The sequence below is a fragment of the Hylobates moloch genome, unplaced genomic scaffold (genome assembly GCF_009828535.3).
Source record: "Hylobates moloch isolate HMO894 unplaced genomic scaffold, HMol_V3 SCAFFOLD_4, whole genome shotgun sequence".
In the NCBI taxonomy this organism is placed as follows: Eukaryota; Metazoa; Chordata; class Mammalia; order Primates; family Hylobatidae; genus Hylobates; species Hylobates moloch.
In genome coordinates, this window is record NW_026652279.1 from 131,226,145 (window position 1) to 131,251,132 (window position 24,988).

The 24,988-nt window shown below is 34.5% G+C and overlaps 1 protein-coding gene across 1 annotated transcript in view; it reads right to left on the reverse strand.

The window, feature by feature from the left end:
- The window catches only part of KLHL1 (kelch like family member 1), a 402,603-nt gene extending 395,869 nt beyond the window's left edge, over positions 1–6,734 (reverse strand). The window contains exon 1 of the mRNA XM_032151000.2: positions 5,484–6,734. Within this exon, the coding sequence (XP_032006891.1) occupies positions 5,484–5,980 (497 nt within the window). The 5' untranslated portion in view covers positions 5,981–6,734. The remainder of the gene's footprint in view (positions 1–5,483) is intronic.
- Between the last annotated feature and the right edge of the window lie 18,254 nt (positions 6,735–24,988).

The following is a 24,988-nucleotide window of genomic DNA, read 5'->3' on the forward strand; positions in this document are numbered from 1 at the left end:
CACCTCAGCCTCCCAAAGTGCTGGGATTACAGGCGTGAGCCACCACGCCTGGCCAACAGCCCTATTTTTTACGATCGTTTTAGTTTCTCTAAAGCACACTTGCTCAGAGAGTAGGGTGCCTAGATATTGTGAGCTCCTGGGTAGAACACCATGTAACATTTATAAATTCATCCTAACATAGATAAAGTAAGCTTTCCCCAAATAAGGTATTATTTTTGCTAGTTTTGGTTTAAATAATAGTAAACTATGTAACACAGAAACCTAGGATAAATTAGCAAAAAAAAAAAAAAAAAAAGTAAAATTGAGTAAGTTTATTCCATTATATTATTTTTTCTCTAAAATTTGGGGTGGTAAATAAGATGAATATTATTTCACATTAGTTTCATAAAAGTATAGTCTGAGAACCACGTTCCTGAGAAAGTAGTCCTTTATCATTTTCAAAGCTGGTTATCCCCTTGACTGAAGCAGAGATGACTATTATTTTAAACAAGTGCCAGGTACATGTCCCACTAACCTCCATGAGATTTTTAATGGTGTGTGCTCTCTTTCAGTGACAATACTTTATCAATAGTTCCAACATTCATAAGCAGATTTTCTATCCTAAAGCCCTAATTTGGTCTCCAAAATAATTATTTCTTTCCATTTCTAGGTTATATTTGCATATTGTTTATTAATTATAAAATAAAATACACTGAATGAACTAGAATTTAGAAAATAGTAAAGTGTTTTCCAACTTGGGCTAAGAAGTCATCTTTGAGTAAGACTTACCTAGAATTTTTCCATCACTGTCAATTTAAGAAGTCTATTTAAACATTCAAACACAATCTCCACCAAGGGAAAAAGAAAATTAATTCTCCATAACCTCAGATGCTGCCTCTTTTCTTTTGTTCTGTTTGTTTGTCTAAGCATAGAGAAATAAGATTGGGCAAAATGGCCAATATAGTATCTGGAGTCAGATAGAAAGGGTTAAAGTCCAGCCTTATTACTATCAAGTCTGTAATTCTAGGAAAATTAATTACCCTCTTTATATTTCAGTCTCCTTATCTATGTAATCATTATACCAGAGGGATACATAAATGTAGCAGGATTATAAGATGTTATGAATTTTAACTTACACCTATAAATATTCAACATGCTAACTGGGAAAAAGCAAGTTCTTAACCAATGCCACTCAATATGATTATATCAAATATTTATTCATTTGACAGTATTTATTAACTACCTGCTCCATGATAGGGGTAGAATGATGAGTAAAACAGACATACTCCTCTCCACTTGGAAATTCACTTACAGACAAACAAAATCAACACAGATATTAATATATGGTTACAAGCTTCAATAAGAAATTTTTTAAAAAGTAGAGAACAGTTACTCTAAGAAGACAAAACACAGGATATGAATTTGTTTGGGTGATCAAAAATTCCTTTCCTGGGAAAGGTACAGCACGTTTCTGCATGACATCTCTGTGATGAATAGGGATGAACTCAGGAAGGGAGCAGTTAAGGAAAGGATAGTCTCTATGCAAAGAAGGAAAACAACTTTGTGAGTTCCGGAGGCAGTGAAAAATTATAGGGAAGGATATTAAGTCTGGAAAACGGAGGGTAAGGGGAAGGTTGGTAAGTGAATGGCCTACATAGCAAAGGACAGATCATTCAGAACCAGGTAATCCATGGTATAGATTGTAATCAGTTGGCGTCCATAGCATAAACTGTGATCAGCGAGTGCTAGAAGTCCTTTGGTGGGGAAAAAGGAGAATGATGGAGTGAGGGATGTGGAAAAATAGTTTACCATTCTTAATTTTTATTGACTTCAGTGTAGAGAATGGACTTGAGGAGGCAAAGATAATGAGGGGAGTTGATAAGAGATGGAAGTTGCAAATCTGGAGTTGAAAGAAGATCGTAGCTTAGATTAGGTGCAGACTGGCTGTGAAGAGATGTGTGACATGTATAGGAAAGATTTTCTAAGCAAAAGCAGCAATTCTTGAAAGAATAGTGAAATTGAGGGGAAAGAAGATATTGACCAATGTGACCCTGGAATTCTGGCTTGCACAAACTAATTCGTAGAAAGCTATTCTCTGAAATACAGTAGAAGGAAATTGAGCAAGACAGAATAAGAATTATAAGCCCAATTTTGTACATGTTATATTTGAATGGACTCTATGACATCTATCAAAGAGGTCAAGAAGAGAGGTGGCTGGGCTAGATTTAGAGATGCAAATCTGAAAAGACAGTTTATGGATAGTAGCTAAAACCACGGGATAAAATGACTGCACTCTGTAAGAATTCAGAATCTAAAAAAGCAAGCAGTTAAAACATGACATGTCTTCTCCCACTCACATCACTATAAAATGCAAGAATATAAATATTGCTCTTTGGTGTTTTAGTTTACTACATATGGAATCTTGGGCAGAAATATCCACAACAAAAATATATGGTTATCTGAACATCCAGGAAATCATATACTTTCTAATGTATATTTAGACAGGGAAGTAGAGAAACTAATGATTAATACGCCAGTGAACTATTATAGAAAAAGTATTGTTTATGTGGTCAAGGTAGTAGAGCACTGAGATTTATTTAGGGTGGGACGCAGGTAGTGAGCATTTAATTTAGTAAGATAAGAAAAAGGTTGGGTTTTGGCCCCAAATTGGTTTACCACAATATTTCCCACTACCTTTATGTCTCAAATCTGTGATAATTTGACCTTTCCAGAATTCTGAGATTGTGAGCAACTTTCCCCAAATGTCCTCCATCTGCTGTTCTAACCAGTTTACTCAACTGAGCTAGTCATACTTGTCTACAGCAATGTTCTAACTAGTATAAAACTAAATGAATAAAGAGAAGATCAATAAAATGAATAAAGATAATGTCAGAGAAAGGGCCAGCTCATGTTTTATACGCAAGGATTAATTTAGCAGAAAAGTCAGAATTTATAAAACACAATGCTCATTATTAAATATGACATCATTGTTTGGTGATATAATAATTACCTAAGTGATAAAAATTGTCATACAGTGTTCATATAGTTTATGTAGTCACTGATCATCATAAACACTATGTAGCTTTTCCGGATGTGCTGTCACAGAAAAAAATTAAATCCACATTACCCATCATTTTGCATACATTTCTAAAGCATAATAAAATTTCCATTCAGTATTTTACTTTGGAAATGTTGTCTCTTCTAGGCAGTGACTCCTACTTTTACTGCATATTAAAATATTATATACTGATAATGATTAATTGCTAGTTTTACTAGTGTGGTTTTCAATCAATCATGAGCACAGAACCAATTCTCTGTGAAAGCTTAAGAACATATAAGTCCATCAAATACATACAGTGCTAACTGATTTGTCTAGTAAGAAACTAGACTAAAAATAAAATTGGACCTGATTTTCAACAGTTAACACATACCTAATCTCATAAGATGATTCCAACAATAAAGATGATTTTGGTTGGTAGATGGGTTAATTTAGGAATTCTTATCACTCACAACTCTTTGTGAATAAAAGTAATAAACTATTTTCAAAAGAAACTTGTTAAGTCTGGTGTTTTTTTCCTAACTAAGCTGTTTGTTCTGTTATTAGTTTTAATTTATTATAATTTCTTAAGTCACTACTCCATTAATGTTTTCAAAACTCCAAATTACGTGAAAGTCTTTATAAACTACTAATGCTGAATATGCCTTGTTTATTTTAAAATGTATTTGGTCTAAAGTAAACTTTAAGAAAATATGAAACATTAATATTTCTAGAAGCTTATTCAAAGAATTTAAAAATTGACAAACACACATAATGTTTAAATTTCTTCCTGAGCTGTTAGAGTCTCAAAACTATCAGTTTTAATAAAATAGTAATTGATAAATACTTAACCTAGTTTCCTTTTAAATATATAAGGTGAATTGCTTAATGTTTCTGGATAATTCCTCCCAAAAGGTGTTTATATTTACTCAACAAAAGGGTATAAAAATTTCAGCACATTTGATTTTTTAAATTATAAAATTATAGGTAACTAGCATATTAAATAACTTTTAGTAACATTTAATAACTTGATAGTATTCATAGTACCTAATGTTATAATTCTTTTTCATAAAATATTTCACTTAATGGAATAATAGATAAACATATTTAGGTCTTCTATATAGGGAAAAGCCATTGACACAATTGATAATTCCAGATTATACTTCTCCCTCATTAAAATTATCTTACATTATAGTACATGTCTTAATATAACATTAGAATATGTTCAATCTCTGAAAATTAAAATTAAAATATATATAATGCATATAATTGAAAAATTTTAAGGATTTTTTAAATCTATAACCACATATGTCAGCATAATTAGGGAACACATATATATACATACACACATATATATACACATATAGGTTATACATATATAATTTTATCTATTCTTTTTGGTACTTAATCAAGTTTATAAGAAACTGATTCAATCAACCAAAAGATTAAAAAAGATGCTTCTGTTACTAATTTGTTACTTTGTAGTACTTAAAATTTCTTAATATATTCATTATCATTTTCCTATATTTCTCCTGTAGTTCTTCTTTAATAACGTATTCTGATATCACATGAATCTAAATGCAAATCATTTCATATCCTGACTATATTCCAAAACCAGTAATGATGTGGTTTAGAATAGTAATGAGTCAATTCTCTTAAAATGTAAAACTCAGGAGTTTTATGCCTATGAAGGATTTTCTGTAAGTCTTCAAAGTAGCAGAACTCTACATAAAGAAGCATACTATTAGAAATAAACTAGAAATAAATATTGAGCTGCTTACCAAGGAGACAAAATTTCAATACTGAGCCAACAAATCACAACAGCTAAATGCAACGGGACTCCACGACAGTTTAATTCACAGACTTACCCTGAACAAGGCAAGAGTGAACACAAAGTAAAAGGACCAGAAGAGAAGTTGGGACAGAGAATAAGACAACTGCATTTCAGGAGCAAAAAGAGAGGTAAAATAATGTTGCTGTCCAGTGGCCTCATTTTGTCCACCTCATTACTCCTGGAATAGATTCAAGCCACAGGCACCTTAGATAATATGCTAAGTCAGTTACTAGGCCAATATATGAGATGCATTCTGATGATGTGTAAAGCAAAATTTCACCTTCAGATAATGGAACAACTGATATAATTTAATGACGGTAGATGACGGAAGAACACCATAATCTCAGGAATATGAGAACCATTCCACTTGAAGACTTACAAAAATGCATGTAAGTTCAATTGGTGGCTACAACTTCGAAAACTTCCAAAAAGAAAAGTGATGTGTCTGAACCAATAGAAAATAATGAGCAAACTTGTAATAAAATTAGAACTTGAGTAATCAAAACCAGGGTGGCATCTTTTAACCCACATTTTCAACCCGAAACATTTTAGACTTAGTAGCCACATGAGCACACGCGGTGAAATGAGTGGAAATTGAGAGATGCTTGGAAGCCCCATGGGGACTTACTGTACCTGTGTCCACATCCTTCACCTGTTGCCTGGCTGGAGTTGTCTGGCTCCACTTTGAGCTCTTGCAGAACCAGCCCTTTTTCGTGTGGTCCAGGAAAGTCCATGCCTGGCACCACCTCCTCCTCTAGGGACTCCACGTAGAAGAGAGTCCTGGCTGGCTGCTGGGTGCCCTGCCCAGGAGCCCCTTGCTGCAGCCTCGTGGCAACTGGAAGCAGGGTGCCATTCAGCGGATTGAAGGAAGAGGAGGAAGAGGACGGGGAGGACGACGAAGAGGATGAGGAGGAAGGCTTCTTCCAGAAAGTGCTCACACTGCTTCTCTCTTGGCTTTTGAGCAGGCGGCTCTGGCTGGGTCCCCAGTGCTCAAAGCTGCCACTGCCGTCCTGTTGCAGGCAGCCTCCCCCCGCCGGGCCGCCAGCGGACGGGGACGGGTGGCTGAAGAGTTTCCAGCGGAGTCGCAGAATGTGCTTCACATCGAAGTCTTTTCGCCCAGAGCCTGACATGCTTTAAGCACAGAAGGCAAAAGGCTGGCAGCTCACGCAGGAGTAGGCTGGTCAGCAGGTAGGGGAGGACAGCGGGGCCCAGGGGCGGAGGAAGAGGTGGGATGCGCCCTCTGCACCCCTAGAGCCAGAAGACGCGAGGCGGGCTGCGCGCCTTGCCAGGCGAAGGCTGGAGCGCAGACGGCAAAGCCGCGCGTTTCAGCCACGGTAGGGTCCGCAGGACCTGGGCGTGGGGACACCACCAGGCAGGAGCAGAGGCAGGATTGGGACGCCAAAAGCTGAGAATCCTCGATGCCCTCGCGAGAGCCCCGTGGTTATGGCGAGGTGGGACGACCCTTAGGCTGGAGATGCGCGAGGGAGGGAGGTCTGAGCGCTCCGAAGCTCCGGAGGCGGCTGCAGCTGGATACACCTCACTGGGATGCGCTTGTGGCAGAGCCTTAGTAGGGAAGGTGGTGGCGTTCTTATCCTTGCAGCTCAGAGTTCAGTGTCTGGAAAGCGCAGAGAGAAAGAGCCCCAAGTCTCGAGGAAGCGTACCCCTCGCCAGATCTCTTGGTGCACCTGCTCCCCTGTCCCTGGCCTTTTCGAGGATGTCCTGATAGCCTGCCGGGTGGCTCTGAGAAAGTCAATTGCTTTCTGCAATGCCGGAAGAGGTGGTTTTATATAGTCAGTTTGTAAAAGAGAAAAATAGATATTCTAGCGCATATAGGGAGGCAAAAGAAAAAGCCCGCCTGTGAAGCTGTCAAGGTCCTCACAGTACAATTTTCTCTCTGCCTCAGCGCCTCCTCCTCCCCCGTTAAGTGACGCAGATGTGCACTGGGGCCTATACGGAGAGATGGAGGGAGGGAGGGAAGGCTTCAATCTTCTTTATGCAAGTGAGACTGCTGCTCTTATTGTCCCCTTGCGTGAGTCTCGTCACCTTTTTTCATCCTCCTTCCTCACTACATTACTGTGTAGCAATACAAGGAAAAAAAACAGGCATTATGCTTTTGCATCAGTAAACACCACACATGAATCATGGCAGTGTAAACTTGATAGGCTGCCATCAGTTTGCAGGTTGCAGGTTAATGGCTTGATTATTTAATAAACCGGATCTTTTAACCTTTAGCCTTAGTCTCTCTGTAGTGAGATACAGAAGAAACAGATGCTGGCGTCAAAGTGTGACGATGCCACCATCCTGACACTTATGTTGTGATTCTGCTATTAAGGCACCCAGGCAGTGCTTCACTCCTGGGGCCAGAGGCGTACGGTAGAAATTTGAAGATGGGCATCGGAACACGGGGGACGGGTTTTGCGAAATCAGTGCATTTGGTGTGTAGCCTCGGAATAAAAGCTGTTATCAGTGTAAATCAAGAATGGAATAAAATGATAAAAGAGAATTGCAAGGCATAACCTTCTAGTACATAAATCATTGTATACTATGCATGGAAGAGTTTAGGCAATAAATGACAATAGCCGAAGGCTACTTACTATTTTGCAAATAGATGTTTGGAAAAGACGTGTTTTTCCCTTATATCTATATTTAGAATGGTGAGGATTGCGATCACTTTCAGTACATGACTACTTGGAATGTTTTAACCTTTCCTTTAATGAACCATTAAAATAGAACCCAGTAGTCTTTGTTGAAGGCAAAGGGACCGGAGATGCAATGTGTTCCCTAACTCAACCAGGAATATGGTTGTTGTCCATTCATGAAATTCACAGTTTCAGTAACCCCCAACAGAGCATAGGAATCAACCACTGAAGTGCAGTTAGACTACTCTCAGTTACCCCCAAGGTTGAGCTGTAAACATAACCAGAAACCAAAGCTAAATTTGGAGTTCTTAGGCAAAGTTGGACGCTTTAATAAAATAAGAAATTAAGTACACAAAAGACCTATTTTTAGGGGAATAAAAATCACTATAGTGCTTTTAAAATATTGATTTATGCCACAACAGCTGGACTGCAATCCCTTGTGCCTTGATTTTTCTCTCAGTATTCAGTGATTTTTGTTTGTTTTTTGTTTATTAAGCAAAAAACACTTTAAAGTCAACAATGGTGACAGATCATTTTTATCCAACAATGAAATCAAGTAAGTATTTCCCTTAGGGAAGAAAATAGTTTATGGAATTACACATCACAAACAGGACAGAGGGAAATTTCCATCAGAAGTAATGTTGAAAGTTGAAGTGCATGTAATTAATTTATATAGAAATTAGTGCTTCATAGATTATCTCACTTGATTTATTTAAAATAATATAAAATAACATAAGGCAAGTCTCTGTATCTGTATTTTTCATTCACTATTCAAAAACTGTAATATAAAATCTATTTGTTATTGTAAAATTTAATTTTGCAGTTCCTTTTTCTCTGTAATACTAATAAGAATATTCCACAGTTAAAAGTTATATGTTTAAAGGACAATATTTTATATGACCCAAAGGAGATGCAACATTAATTTGTGGTATAAAGGAACATGAATTAAAAATATTGTCACATTTAGCAGATGATGAATAATGCCTATTTATTAGTCTTATAGTAACATTTAGTATGTTTAAAGCACCGCCAGAGCCTATTATGTAAATATAAGTACCTTTCTATATTTGTCAATCTGAATACAATATATACATTTGAAAAAATCACTCTTCCTGGAAATGTATTTAAATAAAATTCAACTTAATTATCAAATGAAAATATTTCGAATTTAAGAATTAAACTGTGCATGAAGTTATGTTAAACTGAAATGATTGACAAAGATGATTACATTATTTTCACTTGTTACCATACTACAGTATTGTAGAAAAGGAAGGAGAAATTAAAATAAGAAAAAAATGGAAGAAAGAGAGGAAAGTGAGAAGGATGAGAAGAGAAGGCGAAAAAAAGAAGAGGGAGGGATTGGGAGAGAGAGAAAGACAGAGAGAGGAAAGGAGGAAGGAAAATAATTTGGTTGGAAATTATGGCTTAACTTGGCATATTAGATAAAATCCTTGAAAAATATACTTTGTAAAATACTGCACTAATTAATTTGTTTATCTATTATTTAAAAATAAAAAAAACTTTGATTGATCACTTAGGTCCAATGCAAACTAGTAACAAATATGAAGGAATTGGTCCCATGCAGCTTGCTGGAAGAACTCACAAAAGAGGATTGTTTAACCAGCCATAATTAATAATTGACTTATGAGTCAATTAAATTAAGATTTAAGATAACCAAGCTTATAGGCAAGAAGACATTGACATAATAAAGACCACTTTTAACAATCCCAACAAACACTTTGTTTTAAAGACAGAAACTATTTAATTATTCTAACACTATTGAATTAAATTGAACTGTCATTTGAATCAATCAGAGTCTTTCAAATGAATGTCCATATGGTTGCCGTAGTTTCCTGAAACAGTGTAAGCAAAAAGCTTAATCAGGATACGGAAAATCTGCAGAATGCTCAAGTATTTACTGTAACACACAAATACAAAACTCTTCGCATAATTATTAAGTCAAGCATGGGCGTAAAATATATCACACTGAAAGTTTCTACAACTCGAATATTTAAACAATAAGCAAAATTGGCTTTGGATCTGTTTTAGTCCATTATCTGTTACTTGTAATAGAATACCTGAAGGTGGGTAACTTATAAAGAAAAGGAATTTATTTATTATAGTTATGGAGGCTGAGAAGTCTAAGCTCTAGGGGCTGCATATGGTGAAGGTCTTCTTCCTGATGGGGACTCTCTGCAGAGTCCTGGAGCTGCACAGGCATCATATGGCAATGGGGTTAAGCATGCTATCTCAGGTCCCTCTTCCTTTTCTTATAAAGCCACTAATCCCACTTCCATGATAACCTGTTAATCCACTAATTCATGAGGTTCTGCCCTCAAGACCCAATCACCTCCCAAATGCCCCTCTCTCCGTATTCCATAACAGAGATTAATTTTCAACATGAATTTTGGAGGGGACAAAAATTCATACCACAGCAGAATTCAAGAATTTTCTAGACTGAAAGCTTCTCACTTTTAGTGACTATTTTATAAACAAACACAATTAAATGTATACTTTTCTAGGAAAAGTGATTTTTTGTATCTTTTTGGCAGGCCTTCTACAATGTCTAGAAATTTGCTTCTACATGATAAAACTCAACAAAAACATTTGAATGGCTAATTATGGTCCAATTTGAAAGTTCATGCCTTATAATGGCTCCTGTGATTTTGTCGTTGATTAATTTTAACAAGATGTATTTATATACATTTTATTAGTCCATTTTTGCACTGCTATAAAGACATTCCTGAGACTGAGTAATTTATAAAGAAAATAAGTTTAATCAGCTCACAGTTCTGCAGAGTGTACAGCCTTCTGCTTCTGGGGAGGCCTGAGGAACCCCATAATCATGGCAGAAGGCAAAGGCGAAGCAGGCACATCCTACATGGCTGGAGCAGGAAGAAGAGAGAGCTAATGTAAAGGTGCCACACACTTTCAAACAACCAGATCTCATGAGAATTCTATCACGAGAACAGAAAGATGGACGTCCACCCTCATGATTCAATCACCTCACACTAGGATCCTACTCTAGCACGGGGATTACAATTCAACATGAGATTTGGGTGGGGACGCAGAGCCAAACCATATCATACATTAATATAAAATATTATTTAAAATTAGAGAATACCATTTAAAATAATTATATAGAACTCTTGATGTATACTTTAAATAAAAATTGTTTTGCAGTGACTTTTTTCCCCAAAATGATTGAAACATAATACCGTATAGCACTAATGTTAAGTTATCCCATGCATAATCAAGGGTTCCTACCTCTTAAAACAAATACACATAACCATTCAGGGTCTATTAATCTTCATTACAGTATAGTTATAGTTTACTTAAGTGGCAATTAAGTGACTGCTTAATAAACATTTGTAGGTATTCATTAATCCCCAGGGGCCATTCTAATCCACTCAAACTCCTTGGTTTATTTGACCTTTTGATTTAGATCTGGCAATACATTTGTATAGTTGAGGAATTCTTATATAAATTGCTGAGTTAATTTCATTAGTATGTGGATTCAAAATGGCATTAAAATGATGAATTTCTCTTAATGATGAGCGAGGTTTTATTTGTGTGGCTTTTTATTTCTCAAAATTCTGTGCAGAATATTGACAGTGGTTTATGAACATTCATTATTTTCACTTTTGTGCCGGGTCCTGTCTGGTTAATCACATTATATATATATATATATATATATATATATATATATATATATATTTTTTTTTTTTTTTTTTTTTTTTTTTTTTTTTGACCCAGGCTGGAGTGCAGTGGCATGATTCCTGCTCACTGCAAACTTCACCTCCTGGATTCAAGCGATTCTCCTGCCTCAGCCTCCCAAGTAGCTGGGACTACAGGCACCACCACCACGCCCAGCTAATTTTCATATTTTTAGTAGAAACGGGGTTTCACCATATTGGCCAGGTTGATCTTAAACTCCTAACACTGTGATCTTCACATCTCCGCCTCCCAAAGTGCTGGGATTACAGGCATGAGCCACAGCACCTGGCCTATGAAGTGATTTTTAAAACACTTTATATCTCTTTTATTTTCATAAAAGAATATTTATAGATTGAATATTGAAAAAATATTTATAGATTGAAAACTAATATATAAATATAGACATATAGATATAGATAAGTGTAATATATATACATTTAATATGTAATTATATTTCAAGAATATTTTCTAATGAGTAAAACACATTTGGTGGCATGATATCCTATTTTGTATAACACTAGAGTCTTTAAAAAAGAAAACTGCTTAATACTTATTTACAAAGGGTTAAGATTTCCCTAGTATTAAAAATGTAATTTCATTATTTAGCATATTGCACTGAAATTTGCCTGTATCACTATGGGGTAAGGTGAGTCCCCTGAAACTTTAATCAGTATGATCAAAATAAAATAGTAAGCTTATAGTTTATAAAGTACAGATTTGGAAGTTATAGGAGTGTAAGATATTCATATAAATATAGATAAAATAGCATAACTTTGTGGATATTTTATTTTCTGTTGTCTCTTTTGAGACGGGCTTTTGGAGACTTTAAAATATTTTCTCAAATCAGGTTACTACATTTCTCTTTTCATCTTGAGACGTATTTGCCAAAACTTTATATTTTCATTCACCTGCATTATTACCAGATCTTTTAAAAATCTAGGACAAAAACGCATGGCTTTAAAAGCTAAGATCTAGTTTGTCTTAACATAATTCTAATTATGGATATAACATAAATTACAAATAGTTTTCAAATGCTCTTTTTTCCACAAGTTTATGTGTAAGTAATATGTGAAGTTATAATACCCCAAAAAAACATTTTTCAGTTAATCTGTTTTAGAAATAGTACTGTGATTTTTATTTCAAATAAATTATATATTCAGAGTATTGGGAAGATTATTCTAAGAAATCAAATTACTTTGAAACACTATTACTAGAAGTAAATTGGCTTCCAAAATCTAACTTGAAAATCACAACTTGACACTTAATATATTTTCCTGAGTTTTACACCCAGTCAGGATGCTTTTGGCTCAACAGTCCAAAAGAATATTACTTGTCAGCCCCATGGGAAGCTAACAAGATGACCCTTTGCCTTGAAGACTGTCTCCTGCAAATGTGGTGACCTCTCCCTTTCTGTACAACTCTAGTCACTGGCCATCAAGGCACATGTAAATTCTCATTCTTTATTGCTCAAAGGAAATATGACATGGACTTCACACAATAATATACTAAAGTCTAAAAAATATTAAAACAGATAAATCTGTAAATTAAAGCACTACATATAATTATTGAAATTATAGCCTTAAGATTTCATGTGATGTCTAGGACAAAATTACAAGTAAAATAATAGTGGCAAAAGGAATGATGAGTTTTCAGATTATGTTACATTCTTTAAATTTCTTCACACTAGATAGATTCCCAGATTAAATATAGAGTATTTTCTTCAACGGTTATTTATGAAACATTTTATACATCATATTATTATTTTCTTTTTAGTTGGATAATGACTCAAGAAACTAAGAAAGGAACTATTATGACATCCTACTAAGTGCCAATGATTTCATTCTATCTTGATAAAAATCTTATTTAGGTAGGCATTATAAAACAGGCTTAATATGAAAAGAAGTAGAATCAACTGGCCACTAATATTTTCTTATATTAATTGTTTTAGACACTCCTCCACAAGCCGTACTTTTTCTCCTATTTTAAAATTAATGTATGAGAACTAAAAAAAATGACAAACTCATTAAAGGCAGGGATTCTTCGGGAGGCGGAGCTTGCAGTGAGCCCAGATTGCGCCACTGCACTCCAGCCTGGGCGACAGAGCGAGACTCCATCTCAAAAAAAAAAAAAGAAGGCAGGGATTCTTGATATCATTTCATGAGCTGTGTGAGCTCTGCTTGAACAGAAGAGAGACTCCTGGTATTCTCAAAATTGAGCTCTCTAACGTGTGTGTGTGTGTGCATGTATGGGTGTGTTAGTCCCTTTTGTGCTGCTATAACAGAACACTACATACTGAGTAATTTATAAAGAACATAAATTTATTCTCTCACAGTTCTGGAGGCTGGGAAGTTCAAGACCAATGCACTAGAGTTTGGTCTAAAGAGAATCTTCTTGCTCTGAACACGCAAAGTAGAAGGCAGAAGGTCAGGAGAGAGAACAAAGGCTGTGTCTCCACATAGCAGAAGAGCAGAAGAGACAGAACCTACTCCTATAAGTCCATTTTATAATGTCATTAATCCATTCACAAGGAGGGAGTTCTCATGACAGAAACACCTCCCAAAAGGCTCACTTCCCAACACTGTGGCATTAGGGATTAAGTTTCCAACAGAAGAATGTGAAGCGTTCAGACCATAGCAGTGTGTATTGTTTTCAAGTCTACATGTATGTTTGTGTATTTGTGTAGATACATGGGTGGCCATATCTCTATAGAAACAAAAATAATGGTTTTTTTGTGGGGGCAACAAATTTTGGAAAATGAAGATGGTCTTACTAGACTAGGATGGTTCTGCAGGGCAAAGAACATGTCTTATTTAATTTTGAATTCACAGTGTCTAACTGTCTATCATGGCATGAAACACCAGTAAATAATGGATGGTTTTGAGTTTATCATAATAAGAAATGGGATAAGAGTAATAACACTTTATAGTGGAGGAGAGGTCAGGAAACATATAATACTTTTTTAAAAGTATTGTGAAACTGTGGCTCTACAATTATTTAGTATGAAAACAAATAGAATTATAAAAATAGTGGTTTCCAAATATTTTGGTGCTCTCATTTGTATTTCTAAAGTACTATAAAATACTCAGGAAAAATTCAGCATATATTATGTATATTCATTTTATCAAACAGGAAATGCAATGTGCAAGTTAGGAAGTGCTTTATTGTAATTCTTAAAATTGTATTTTTAAATCAAGAAAGATTTAAATCTTCACATTTAAATCCATAAGCTTTAGTTACATTAAGAATTCAATCTCTGCATTATCATCCTTTCATTTATTCAAACATAGTTTTTATTGAGCACTCACTCTGTGCCAAGCCATGTTCAAGGTGATGGGGGTGTATCAGTTAAAAAAAAAAAAAAAAAGGTAGACCAAAATCTGTGTCCTCAAGGACCTTACATTCTTGAGGTGAGAGATAGAAACTAGTATTCGACAAATAAATAAGTGTATCAGATAATGGAGACATCATCCATGGAGAGAAATAAACCATGGAAGAAATACAGGGAGTTTTGAAGGAAAGGGGGGCTGAGCTTTAAGTAATCTACGTGCTTAAGCTCCGCTGATAAGGTGGTATTTCTCCTGTGTCCAACAATAAGTGAAAGCATGGACTGTTCGTGTATGAGCGACAGTGCCATAGCAGAGGGAATAGAAAAGCAAGGGCCTGGGGCCATGAAAAAATTTGGTGTATTTAAGGGGTAATAAGTACTAGAGGCGAGTGAGCAGAAAGGAAAGGAGCTCTACTGGAGTTCAAGGAGGCAGCAGACAAGATACCAGATCACCTACAGGATCTTTTAAGCCAGTGCACAGATACTAGTTTTTATTCTGAATGAGATGGAAAGCCATTGGAGGAGTTGGAGCACTGAAGTGATAGCATCTGACTTCCATTTTATAAGATCACTCTGGCAGATGTGATGGGAATAAACAGAAGAAAGCAAGGTAGAGAAAAGAAAAACAATGGACAGACTATAGAATAAAGAATCTAAGAGATGATGTAAATGCGGACCAGACATTGTGGCAAGGTCTAGCATTCATAGGGAACCGATTTTCCTTAGAGTTCGTGGTCTTTTTCTTCTCATTTTTAGATGGGAAGCTATGTTATAGATAGTCTTGTCTATCTTTCACTCCCCTAAAATAACTAATTTCTCTATTTTTTTCTGTTCTTCACTGATGCAGGATGCTCACATAAACCTAAAGCATGCTCAGGTCTTCCTGGGCTATATATTCCTACAAGATAAAGTAATTCATATTTTACCCTGATTTACGAAAGAGGGTATAAACTTGTACTTATGCAATATGAATATGTTTTATACCTAATTTACAGCATAAGGACTATAGTTAACAATGTTCTATTACACTAGAAAGTTGCTAAGACAGCAGATTTGGATGCTCTCATCTCTCCCTGTCTCTCTCCTTCTCTCTCACACACATACACATACGCACACACAAAAGTAACCATGTTAGGTGATGAATATGTTGATTTGCTTAACTGTGGTAATCAGTTAACTATATATACCTATATCAAAACATCATGTTATATACTTTAAATATATACAATTATAAAAATGAAAAGAACTATGCTTTTTCCTGGTGCATCTCAAAGTTAGCTAGAGGGATAATCAAAGCTCTTCCTCACTCTTCAAGGATTGACAAAAATGCTATGGGCAGTGCAAGAAGTCACAGCCTGAGCAGTGCATCCCATAAATATATTTGCACAAAGCATTTAAATTATAACATTTGAAAAACAGTACGTGCATTATTCCTCCTAGTTGCCTGCTGACTGGAAAGCAACATTGTAGAATGGAACATCACAGGCTTTGAAATCAAATCATGACCCACACCCTTCTCTGCTGCTTACAATTTGTATAACCTTGGGCAAAGCACTTGATTTCTTTGAGTCTCAGCTTTCTTATCTGAAAAATGGAAGTTAACGTGTAGGTCAAATAAAATAAAACCTGTTAAACAAGTAGCTCATTGTTGGTGCCTAAGTAAAGGTAGATATTGATGTTTACTTTGAAAATATTTGTATATTTAAATGACCTTTATATTATTGAAAAAAAAAGTTTAAAAATAAAGCTTTCAATACTTAGTTGGCTTTGCAACTTTCAAAGGCATTTTGTAAAATATCCAGGTTACTATTCACTTGAGTATTCACAACATAGAATCACTGATTAATCACAACATTGATTTTTTGGTGAGCTGGTAGTTTTGTAAGTCAATGACAAAAATTGAAAATCAATCTTTTACATAATTTTATTCTAGGAATAGTCAGAATTCATAGATGTCTGCATATTAGGGATATTATAAAATCATTTCAAAGGAGAAATGTAATAAAATATTTGCTTCAGTTGACAAATCACTTAAGTTAATTTTATCCTCTCTTGTGAGTTAGGAGAATAATGAGAAGTTAATGAATAAGTAATTTAGATTACAAAAAAAATCTTGGCAATAGACTGTAAGGAACTTAACGGAAATGACATTTCACTAAGTAAATCTCTGATAGTGTGAGTGAAACAATAAATTTTACTAGGAAAACTAGAGGTTATTTTGCCAGTTATGAAACCTGACCATTAATATTTATTGAACTGGGTATATGGAATTTATGGATATTATCTACCAGATATAATGCATTATAAAGCCATCACTGTGGGTTTTTTTGTAGAAAAAAAGTTTATTCAAATGAAATGCTTGTCATATTTCTGGTTTTGAGTAAGAATGCCATATATATATATATATTTCATTTTTATATATATATATTTCATTTATATATATATATAGAGAGAGAGAGAGAGACTGGAAATTTTTTTAAAAATTACTTTATTTCAAAGAAACAGGCTATCAGTAAGCTAACTTTTCTGTACTTATGTTATTTTTATGACTATCATAGAATGCTAGAATAATTTGTATTATAAAATAGACTTAAAATTTCCTCTGATTTTGTAGATTCCTGCCTGTGGAAACTAAAATTGACACTTACATTTAACAGAACAAGCTTACCAGAAGATTCATTTATTATTTCTGATATACTCTTACAGATACATACTTTTTTTTGTTAAAGACAGAGTTTAGCTCTTGTTGCCCAGGCTGGAGTGCAGTGGCACAATCTTGGCTCAGATATATACTTTTATACGAGCATTGCAAACCCAGACTATAGATTTCTGGCACTCAAAAATATGTCAAGCCATGCAAAGCTAATTGAAACCACTGAATATTTCAATAAATCAATCAGTCAGTATTGAGAATCAGCTGCGTGCTCAGCACTGTGCAGTCAAGTGAACAGGGACATATCTTGGCAGAAGACACACACACACAAAAGAAGGATTTTAAAGTCTAACTAACCTCACAAAAAGATGTTTTAAACCCTTACTCTTGTAATGTACATACAGCTTATGCACCAGTTTTTGACAAGTATTTCTCATGCTTGTCTCTCAAACTTAACAAAAATGAGGTCAGAGAGGCCTAGTTAGCAATCACACAGTTCTCTAGCAATCACACAGTCAGCGCTACAGGAGTCCATTTTTTTAACAAGAGAGAATTTTACAGGCTATAGTTACAAAATTTTACTTTTCATATGCAACATAATAACTCTTAAAGTTGCTTACTTTCTCTTATAAGATTATCTTTCTCTGATCCAGTTCTGAGCCCCATTTTCCTCTGCTCTGGGTTGTGATGTCTAATAAATCTTTAGAGTAAAGCTGTTGTTCCAGTGTGAACTGATTGTTCTCTATTCAAATGATATCATGTGTGTATACATGCACATGGAGTTTGAAGGGATTCAAATTACAGTGAATAATAAAAATCAATAACTTTAAAGTGAAAAAAAATACAGGTTGAACATCTGTAATATGAAAATTCCAAACCCAAAAAGCTCTAACATCTGGAACTTTTTGAGTGATGACCTGATGACATAAGTGAAACATTTAGCACCTGACTTCATGTGACAGGCAGAAGTCAAAACTCAGTCAAACCTTTTTTTCATGCTCAAAAAAACTTGAATATTATGTAAAATTATCTTCAGACTATGTGTATAAAGTCAGTGATTATGAAACATTAATGAATTTCATGTTGAAACTTGGGTTCCATCCACAAGATATTTTATGATACATATGCAAATATTTCACAATAAAAAAATCCCAAATCTGAAAACATTTATGGTCCCAAGCATTTTGGAATATGTATATTTAACCTGCAGTTTACATTTACTTATTTTTGACAGTAGTTCAACTCATGTGACAAGTAAGAAGTGATAGGCATTAAAAAGGTAAATAATTTAAGTGGAATCAACTTATAGCAGACATTGAACTCCACAGATTTGCAATTTTTTCTTGTTATTTTATCATTGCCATGGAGGTTATGGGAGTTTTAAAGTGTCAGTGACCCACATTACCTTTCATATAGCCCTTTTCAATAGGATATCCCAAAAGAAAATAAAAAAGGAATTTTAAGAATGTTAAGATATAGTTGAGCAATGGTTTCAATGATGTCAAAGATTCAGGAGAATTACTATACAAAAAATAGAGAATTAATCAGTAAGGAGAAATCTGCTGATGGCCTTTAATTAAGTTAGTGATTTAACTAACATTTGGTTAGAGCAAGACCATCCAATACAGACAGAGTTAAATTTTTAATAATGATTTAGACTGTTAGGAGGAGGCCATTAAATATTCGTCATTAAATTGTTGGAGTCTATTCAGTCATGGAACAAGTATTTACTGAACACTTGCTTTAGGCATATAACCATGCGCTATAAAGCAAGCTTCCACTATCTACACAGAGCTTGCATTTTCTTTAGTGAGAAAAACCATAAACAACTAAACAATAAAAATAGCTCAATGTTTTGGTAAGTAACCATTTGGCGAGGTGGAAAATGACAATGCACTGACAGTTCCCTGCTTTAAATAAAATCTGCACATATACACCATGGAATACTATGCAGCCATAAAAAATGATGAGTTCATGTCCTTGTAGGGACATGGATGAAGCTGGAAACCATCATTCTCAGCAAACCATCGCAAGGACAAAGACGCAAACACCGCATGTTCTCACTCATAGGTAGGAATTGAACAATGAGAACACGTGGACACAGGAAGGGGAACATCACACACCGGGGCCTGTTGTAGGGTCGGCGGAGGGGGGAGGGATAGCATTAGGAGATATACCTAATGTAAATGACGAGTTAATGGGTGCAGCACACCAACATGGCACATGTATACATATGTAACTAACCTGCACATTGTGCACATGTACCCTAAAACTTGAAGTATAATAATAAAAAAAAGAGAAGCCATCCTTGTGAACTTGAGGTGAGAACTGATCTAAAGGAGAGAAAAGAATAAAAAATAGAATAAGAGACAGAAAAGACAAAGAGAATAAATAAATGGAATCTGAAAACTACAAGGAAATGATCAACATAAGAGCAGGCAACCTCACAACAGGGAATGACTACTGAAAGCCACTCGGGTAGCAAAGAGGATGTGATATCAAAGGAACATAAAGATCACTGCTCATGACAGTGTGGGAGGAAAGGGAAGAGATAGTGTTACAGAGTTTTATTTCATAGCATAGAGTTTGATTTTAATTCTATCTCCAATAGAAATTGAGTGAAGTGTTTTAAGGAGGGAAAGGGTGTATAATTTAAGATTTTAAGAAAGGTGACCTGTATTGGATTAGAGAAAGCAAGAGTCAAAAGAAAGAAATGAATCACCTGGAAATATTTTTTTTCTCCACCCAAAGACTCAATAATGTAGCCAAGAATCATTCAGTAACAAGGTTCAGAAATAAGAAGCTGGAGGGTATTAATGATTTCATTCATACAGATGAGCTCTCTTATTTTAGGAAATGTAGAACTAAAATTGACATTTCATAAATATATATAATTTACAGCACAAGAAATTGTATATTCTCAAGTACTTTAACATATATTATCTTGTGTTATAAACTGTGATGACTTTTAAAAGGAAAATAGCAATCTTTAGAAGTGAGAGTAAAGGTAAGATCTTGGAGATGAGAAGCAGTACACCATGGGAAGAGCAACAAGGAGGAGGAATGATATGTGCAATTCATCTGATCAGGAAAGAGATTGGTAGAATGAATGAATTGAAAGGATTTTGTGGGATGAAGTAAATTTGAAAGACAAGAATGGTAGTTATTAATATTTTTAGATTATTAATCTAAAGATTTAAAAATTATAAAACCTGTGCACATTTTTTATTTGCGTCTTGCATTTTTAGAATTATGTTCTAGATATCCTGAAAGTACCATACCACACAAATCCCTTCTTGCACAAACTGAGGAAAGATGTTCGTAATCCACAATGCTTTATCCCAAGAAAGAACAATAGATTTTAAACCTATATTGCCAATGTAGGAGTGCAACTGACATGTGTCCCAGAAGTTGTGCCTGGGAAAACTCAAAAATTTTACTCTACCACCAGTCTAGTCTCAATTCTCCTGAAGATTAACTCAATTTTATTGATTTTTGTTCATCTAGTATTGTATCTTTAACTTACAATTTAAACTTCCTAAATGCAGAGTTTTTTAACACTAAAGCATTAGTAGTCCATTTTGCCCTGCGATTTAACTTGAGAGTTATACAGCTCTAAATAAAATACGATTGTAAATACTTATAAATCCTTGAAAATTAACTGAATAAAACATGTAATGTCATTTATTATCTCCTGTCTTTCTTAGAGATCTACGTCAAAATTATCTCAGAGAAGAAAAGATTCATAAAACAAATGTGTACGGCTGAGAAGTAAATAAACTGAAACTCTCCATGAGTCAAAATGACATTTCTTCTAATGTTTATAAAAGAAACATAAATATTTGTACATTTTTATAAAACCGTGGTAGGTATATTTGAGGATTCTTTCAAAACAGTTTATGTAAAACATAATAGAATTCAACGAAGTCCAAAGATAAGAAATTGAAATAAGGAAGAGTTCAAGGAAATGATGCAAAGGGAGAGATACAAAGATAGGCATTTGGTCTTGGTTAGTGAGAGGAATATTACAAAAATCTACCAAAATCTGAAAATGATACAGATAGATCTTACTCTGAAAGCAACCAGACCTGGATTTTAATTCCAGCTCCAGAACTTACTAACTTGTGTAAACTTGAAATAATTCCAAATTCTCTTAGAGACTTTGTTTTCTAATTTGTAAAACTGAAGTTATAATACTTCACAAGCTTTTCCAGAAAAATAAATAGATATTTTATCATAAGGTTCAACATATAGAAGTTACTCAGCAAATATTAATCTAGGTCTTCCTATATCCTGTCTCTAAATCGAAATTCTCCATGATAAATACATTATTATGTAATGAGTAAATTGCAAAACTCTTACATTTTGCCAGATACTATAGATAGAAAGTATTACTGCAGTTTAAATCTTGAAATAATTCACTGATGCCCGTAAGTTGTAACTAATTGAAGTTGATGTCAAGGAATAATTGTGCGTCTTAACAATAAACTCTTTAATGGCAATTTTAGATTATTACATTGATTAACTAATAGTAAAGTACAGCAAGATTTATGTTGTCAAAATCTTTGGTCATTATCTCTAGTCACTAGAGTGAATATTGAGAGTGAATGTGAAGAATGTTCAAAGTTGTATTTGCTATTGAAGATATTACCTATTTTTAGTGTAAACACACCTATGTTCCCACTACATAGCCTAGGTGTAAAGGTCACCTTGTGAAGGCAGTGGACAGATGGTGAAGGCTTGTACCACTGCTACCCTGCTAAACTTAGAAAAGATCTGAAGATACCACTGATAGGTAAGATCCTATATTCTGTCCACAGGAAGCAAATGAGAACTATTTGGGTAAGGGAAAAAAAATTCCAAATATATTATGTTAAGCCAATAACAATTCACCATTAAGTAATGAAAGATACATATCAAAAAGAGAAGTCTAGGAAGAAAGGAGTTGTTTGTACACAGAAAATTCTAATAAATATTTAACTCAGTGCCTGAGGTTGTCACCAAGGATCTCACTTTTTGAATTATTGTATTTATTTAAGATCAGAATATATAAAGAATATATAACATTGGTGTTATTTGTAATTTACAGTTCAATTGCTAAAATGTCATTTCAGAGTATGTTAAATTTCAGATGTAGGCTTTTTGAAAATAAGATTTTCCTTGATGAAATACAAACAGGATTGAATTTATTTTGTTAATTTAGTTTGTACATAATAGATTTAGAGACACGACATTAAATCTAGTGAAAAGCATTTGTTATGAAATTTCACATGCCATTTTTCTTTATATTATTTCCTTAGCATTTAAAGAAAGTATAAAGAACATACAATCCTGTATTATTTTTTGCCTTTGTGTATTAGCAAGTAACCATCATTTCCCAAGCAAACATTGATGGGAGGTCTCAGCTCTTTCCTTCTCAAAACATTAAATAATTAATAATATCACCTGCTTCACACTTTTGTGAAACCTATTCTAGATGCTTTATGGCACTTACATCCTTGTGGGAAAAGATACACAAGCAAATATATAAGTAAATAATGTCACAAGGTTGTGTGTAGAAAAATGAAGCAACCAAATAAATAGAGAATGCTGAGTGGAGCTGCAACAGTTACATTAGATAATATGGTTAGACAAAGCCTCTCTGATAATATGACAATCAAGAAAAAGCCTGAATAAATAGGTAGGAGAGTGGACGGGAGTTTAGCAGTTACCAACAGGCATGAGGGAAGCAATTGAAAGGACTTTAGCCATCTGTTTGGTACCTTAGAAAAACAATAAAAGGGAGGGAAAGTAATTAAATGAATGACTCAGTTAACTGTGAACTCTAGTGATAGAAAATCTCAGTAGCACTCAGTCCCCTTGTGTTTTTGTTTGTTTGGTTGTTGTTATTGTTTTATTTTTTTCCCCTGAAATCTGGTTTTCTCCAAGCCTCGTCAATCAATTTAGTATTTTTTTCAACCACTAATTACTAAAGATATATCATCATCTCCTTTGTACACTAATAGTCTGGCTTTAAAATACAGATATATATACTTGCTTGCATAGCCAATCTTCTATTTAATTACCTTTAAAGGATTTTTAATTTCTTCTTTATTCTCTTTCATTTAATGTTATTCTACAATGTGTGTAATTTGAGGGTTTTTTTTTTTTTTTGGCTTGCATTCATTCTAATTTAACTCAATGGGCTGTGCTGAAGTTCTTAGTGGTTGTTTCTGGTTTCAGCTCTTTTTAAAAACCGCATATATTTTACTCCCTCCTCTTCGAATATCAATTACACTAAGTTGTAAATTATGGAGGTTTCATTCACCACTGAATTTTTAGGGTATACCTGTCACCCTAATTTTTAAAAATCTTTTCTGTAACTCATTACCTTTGTATCCTCTGCTATTTCTCAATATAAACTATATGCAAAATACAGACAATGGTATTATTAGGTCTTATGTACCCTTCATCCAAACTTTATTTTCTTTTTATGGACAATCTTCTTAAATTTCTACTTCTATCCACATCACTCAACTACTTGTCGATATATTTTGAAGAAAATCCCAGAATTTACGTCATTTTAGATACAAACGTATTAATGTGCATCCAAAGAATAGGAGATCTTTTCCTTACCAGGTAAATGCCATACCATAATCAGACAAAAATTACAATGATTTCACAACATCATCAAGTATTCAATGGGTACTCAAATTTCCCTATCTGATATTTCTCCAGGTTTGTTTGTTCGAATTGACACTCAAATAGGATCTCTACCATATTGATTTTGTTTGATGCCCATATTTTAAATTCCTAAAACCACTATTTTACACATGAACTGGAATACTTGTTTTTCCTTGGGTGAGCTTTTGTTTTCTTCTAAGCAGTGTTGAGTTTTCTGAAATGTTTGATGATGTTTGGTTGCCTGCTCATCTTTGCTATGAGAATTTCTGCTTGCATCTCTATCAATCAGTTGCAGATATTGATGCCAGGGATGTTTCACCGATGCATAGTCAGCTGGTCTGTGCTGGCTTCTGAATGTCAGGTCTCCACATTCCTCCTAGACTTTACGTATAACCTAGAATACCTGCTCTGCTTCTCTTACTCCCAAACCCCACCACCAGGGGTTGGGAAGGGAGGGCAGAGGGACAGGGGTACAAATATGCCTGTTTACTTTAGCTAAAGACAAGTGGTTTAATGCAAAGGAGAAGGGGCCAAATCAACTGGTGCTACTAATGCAGGCTCGCAATTGCCATCCTGACTATTACAAGAAGGACCTCACTGGTTTTATTTTACCTTTAAAATCTGTGCTTGTAGCATGCTTAGGAGTGTCCCCATTTCTGCAATTATATATTTGTACAAGTGTTAACATCTGACTTTCTCTGGCCATTGTAAGCTCGTCATCTTTCTACCTTTTCAGTATTTCCAAAAGTTTATTTCCTGTTCGTGATACACTGCAAGCAAAGTAATAGATATGTATATATAAATACAAAGATACAAGTTTCATAAATAGATATATGGACAGCTAATGTTCCCTCACTTTCTCACGGTACAAAAAAAAGCTAAACACATACATTTCCTCTAATACCAAGGAATTCACGGTAGGATATGAGGTGGGTAAGGTGCTTAATCTGACTGATAGGTTCGATACATGGCCTATTTATTTCTAACCATAAATTAGGCTAAGTTGTGCTCTCTCTTTCTCCATATAGGTAGATGAATAGATATAGACATATGAGTAAACCATGTATCTCTCTATGCCTATCTGTATATATATTATATACATAAATAAATCGATGTAAACTATTTCTATCTATCTAGACAT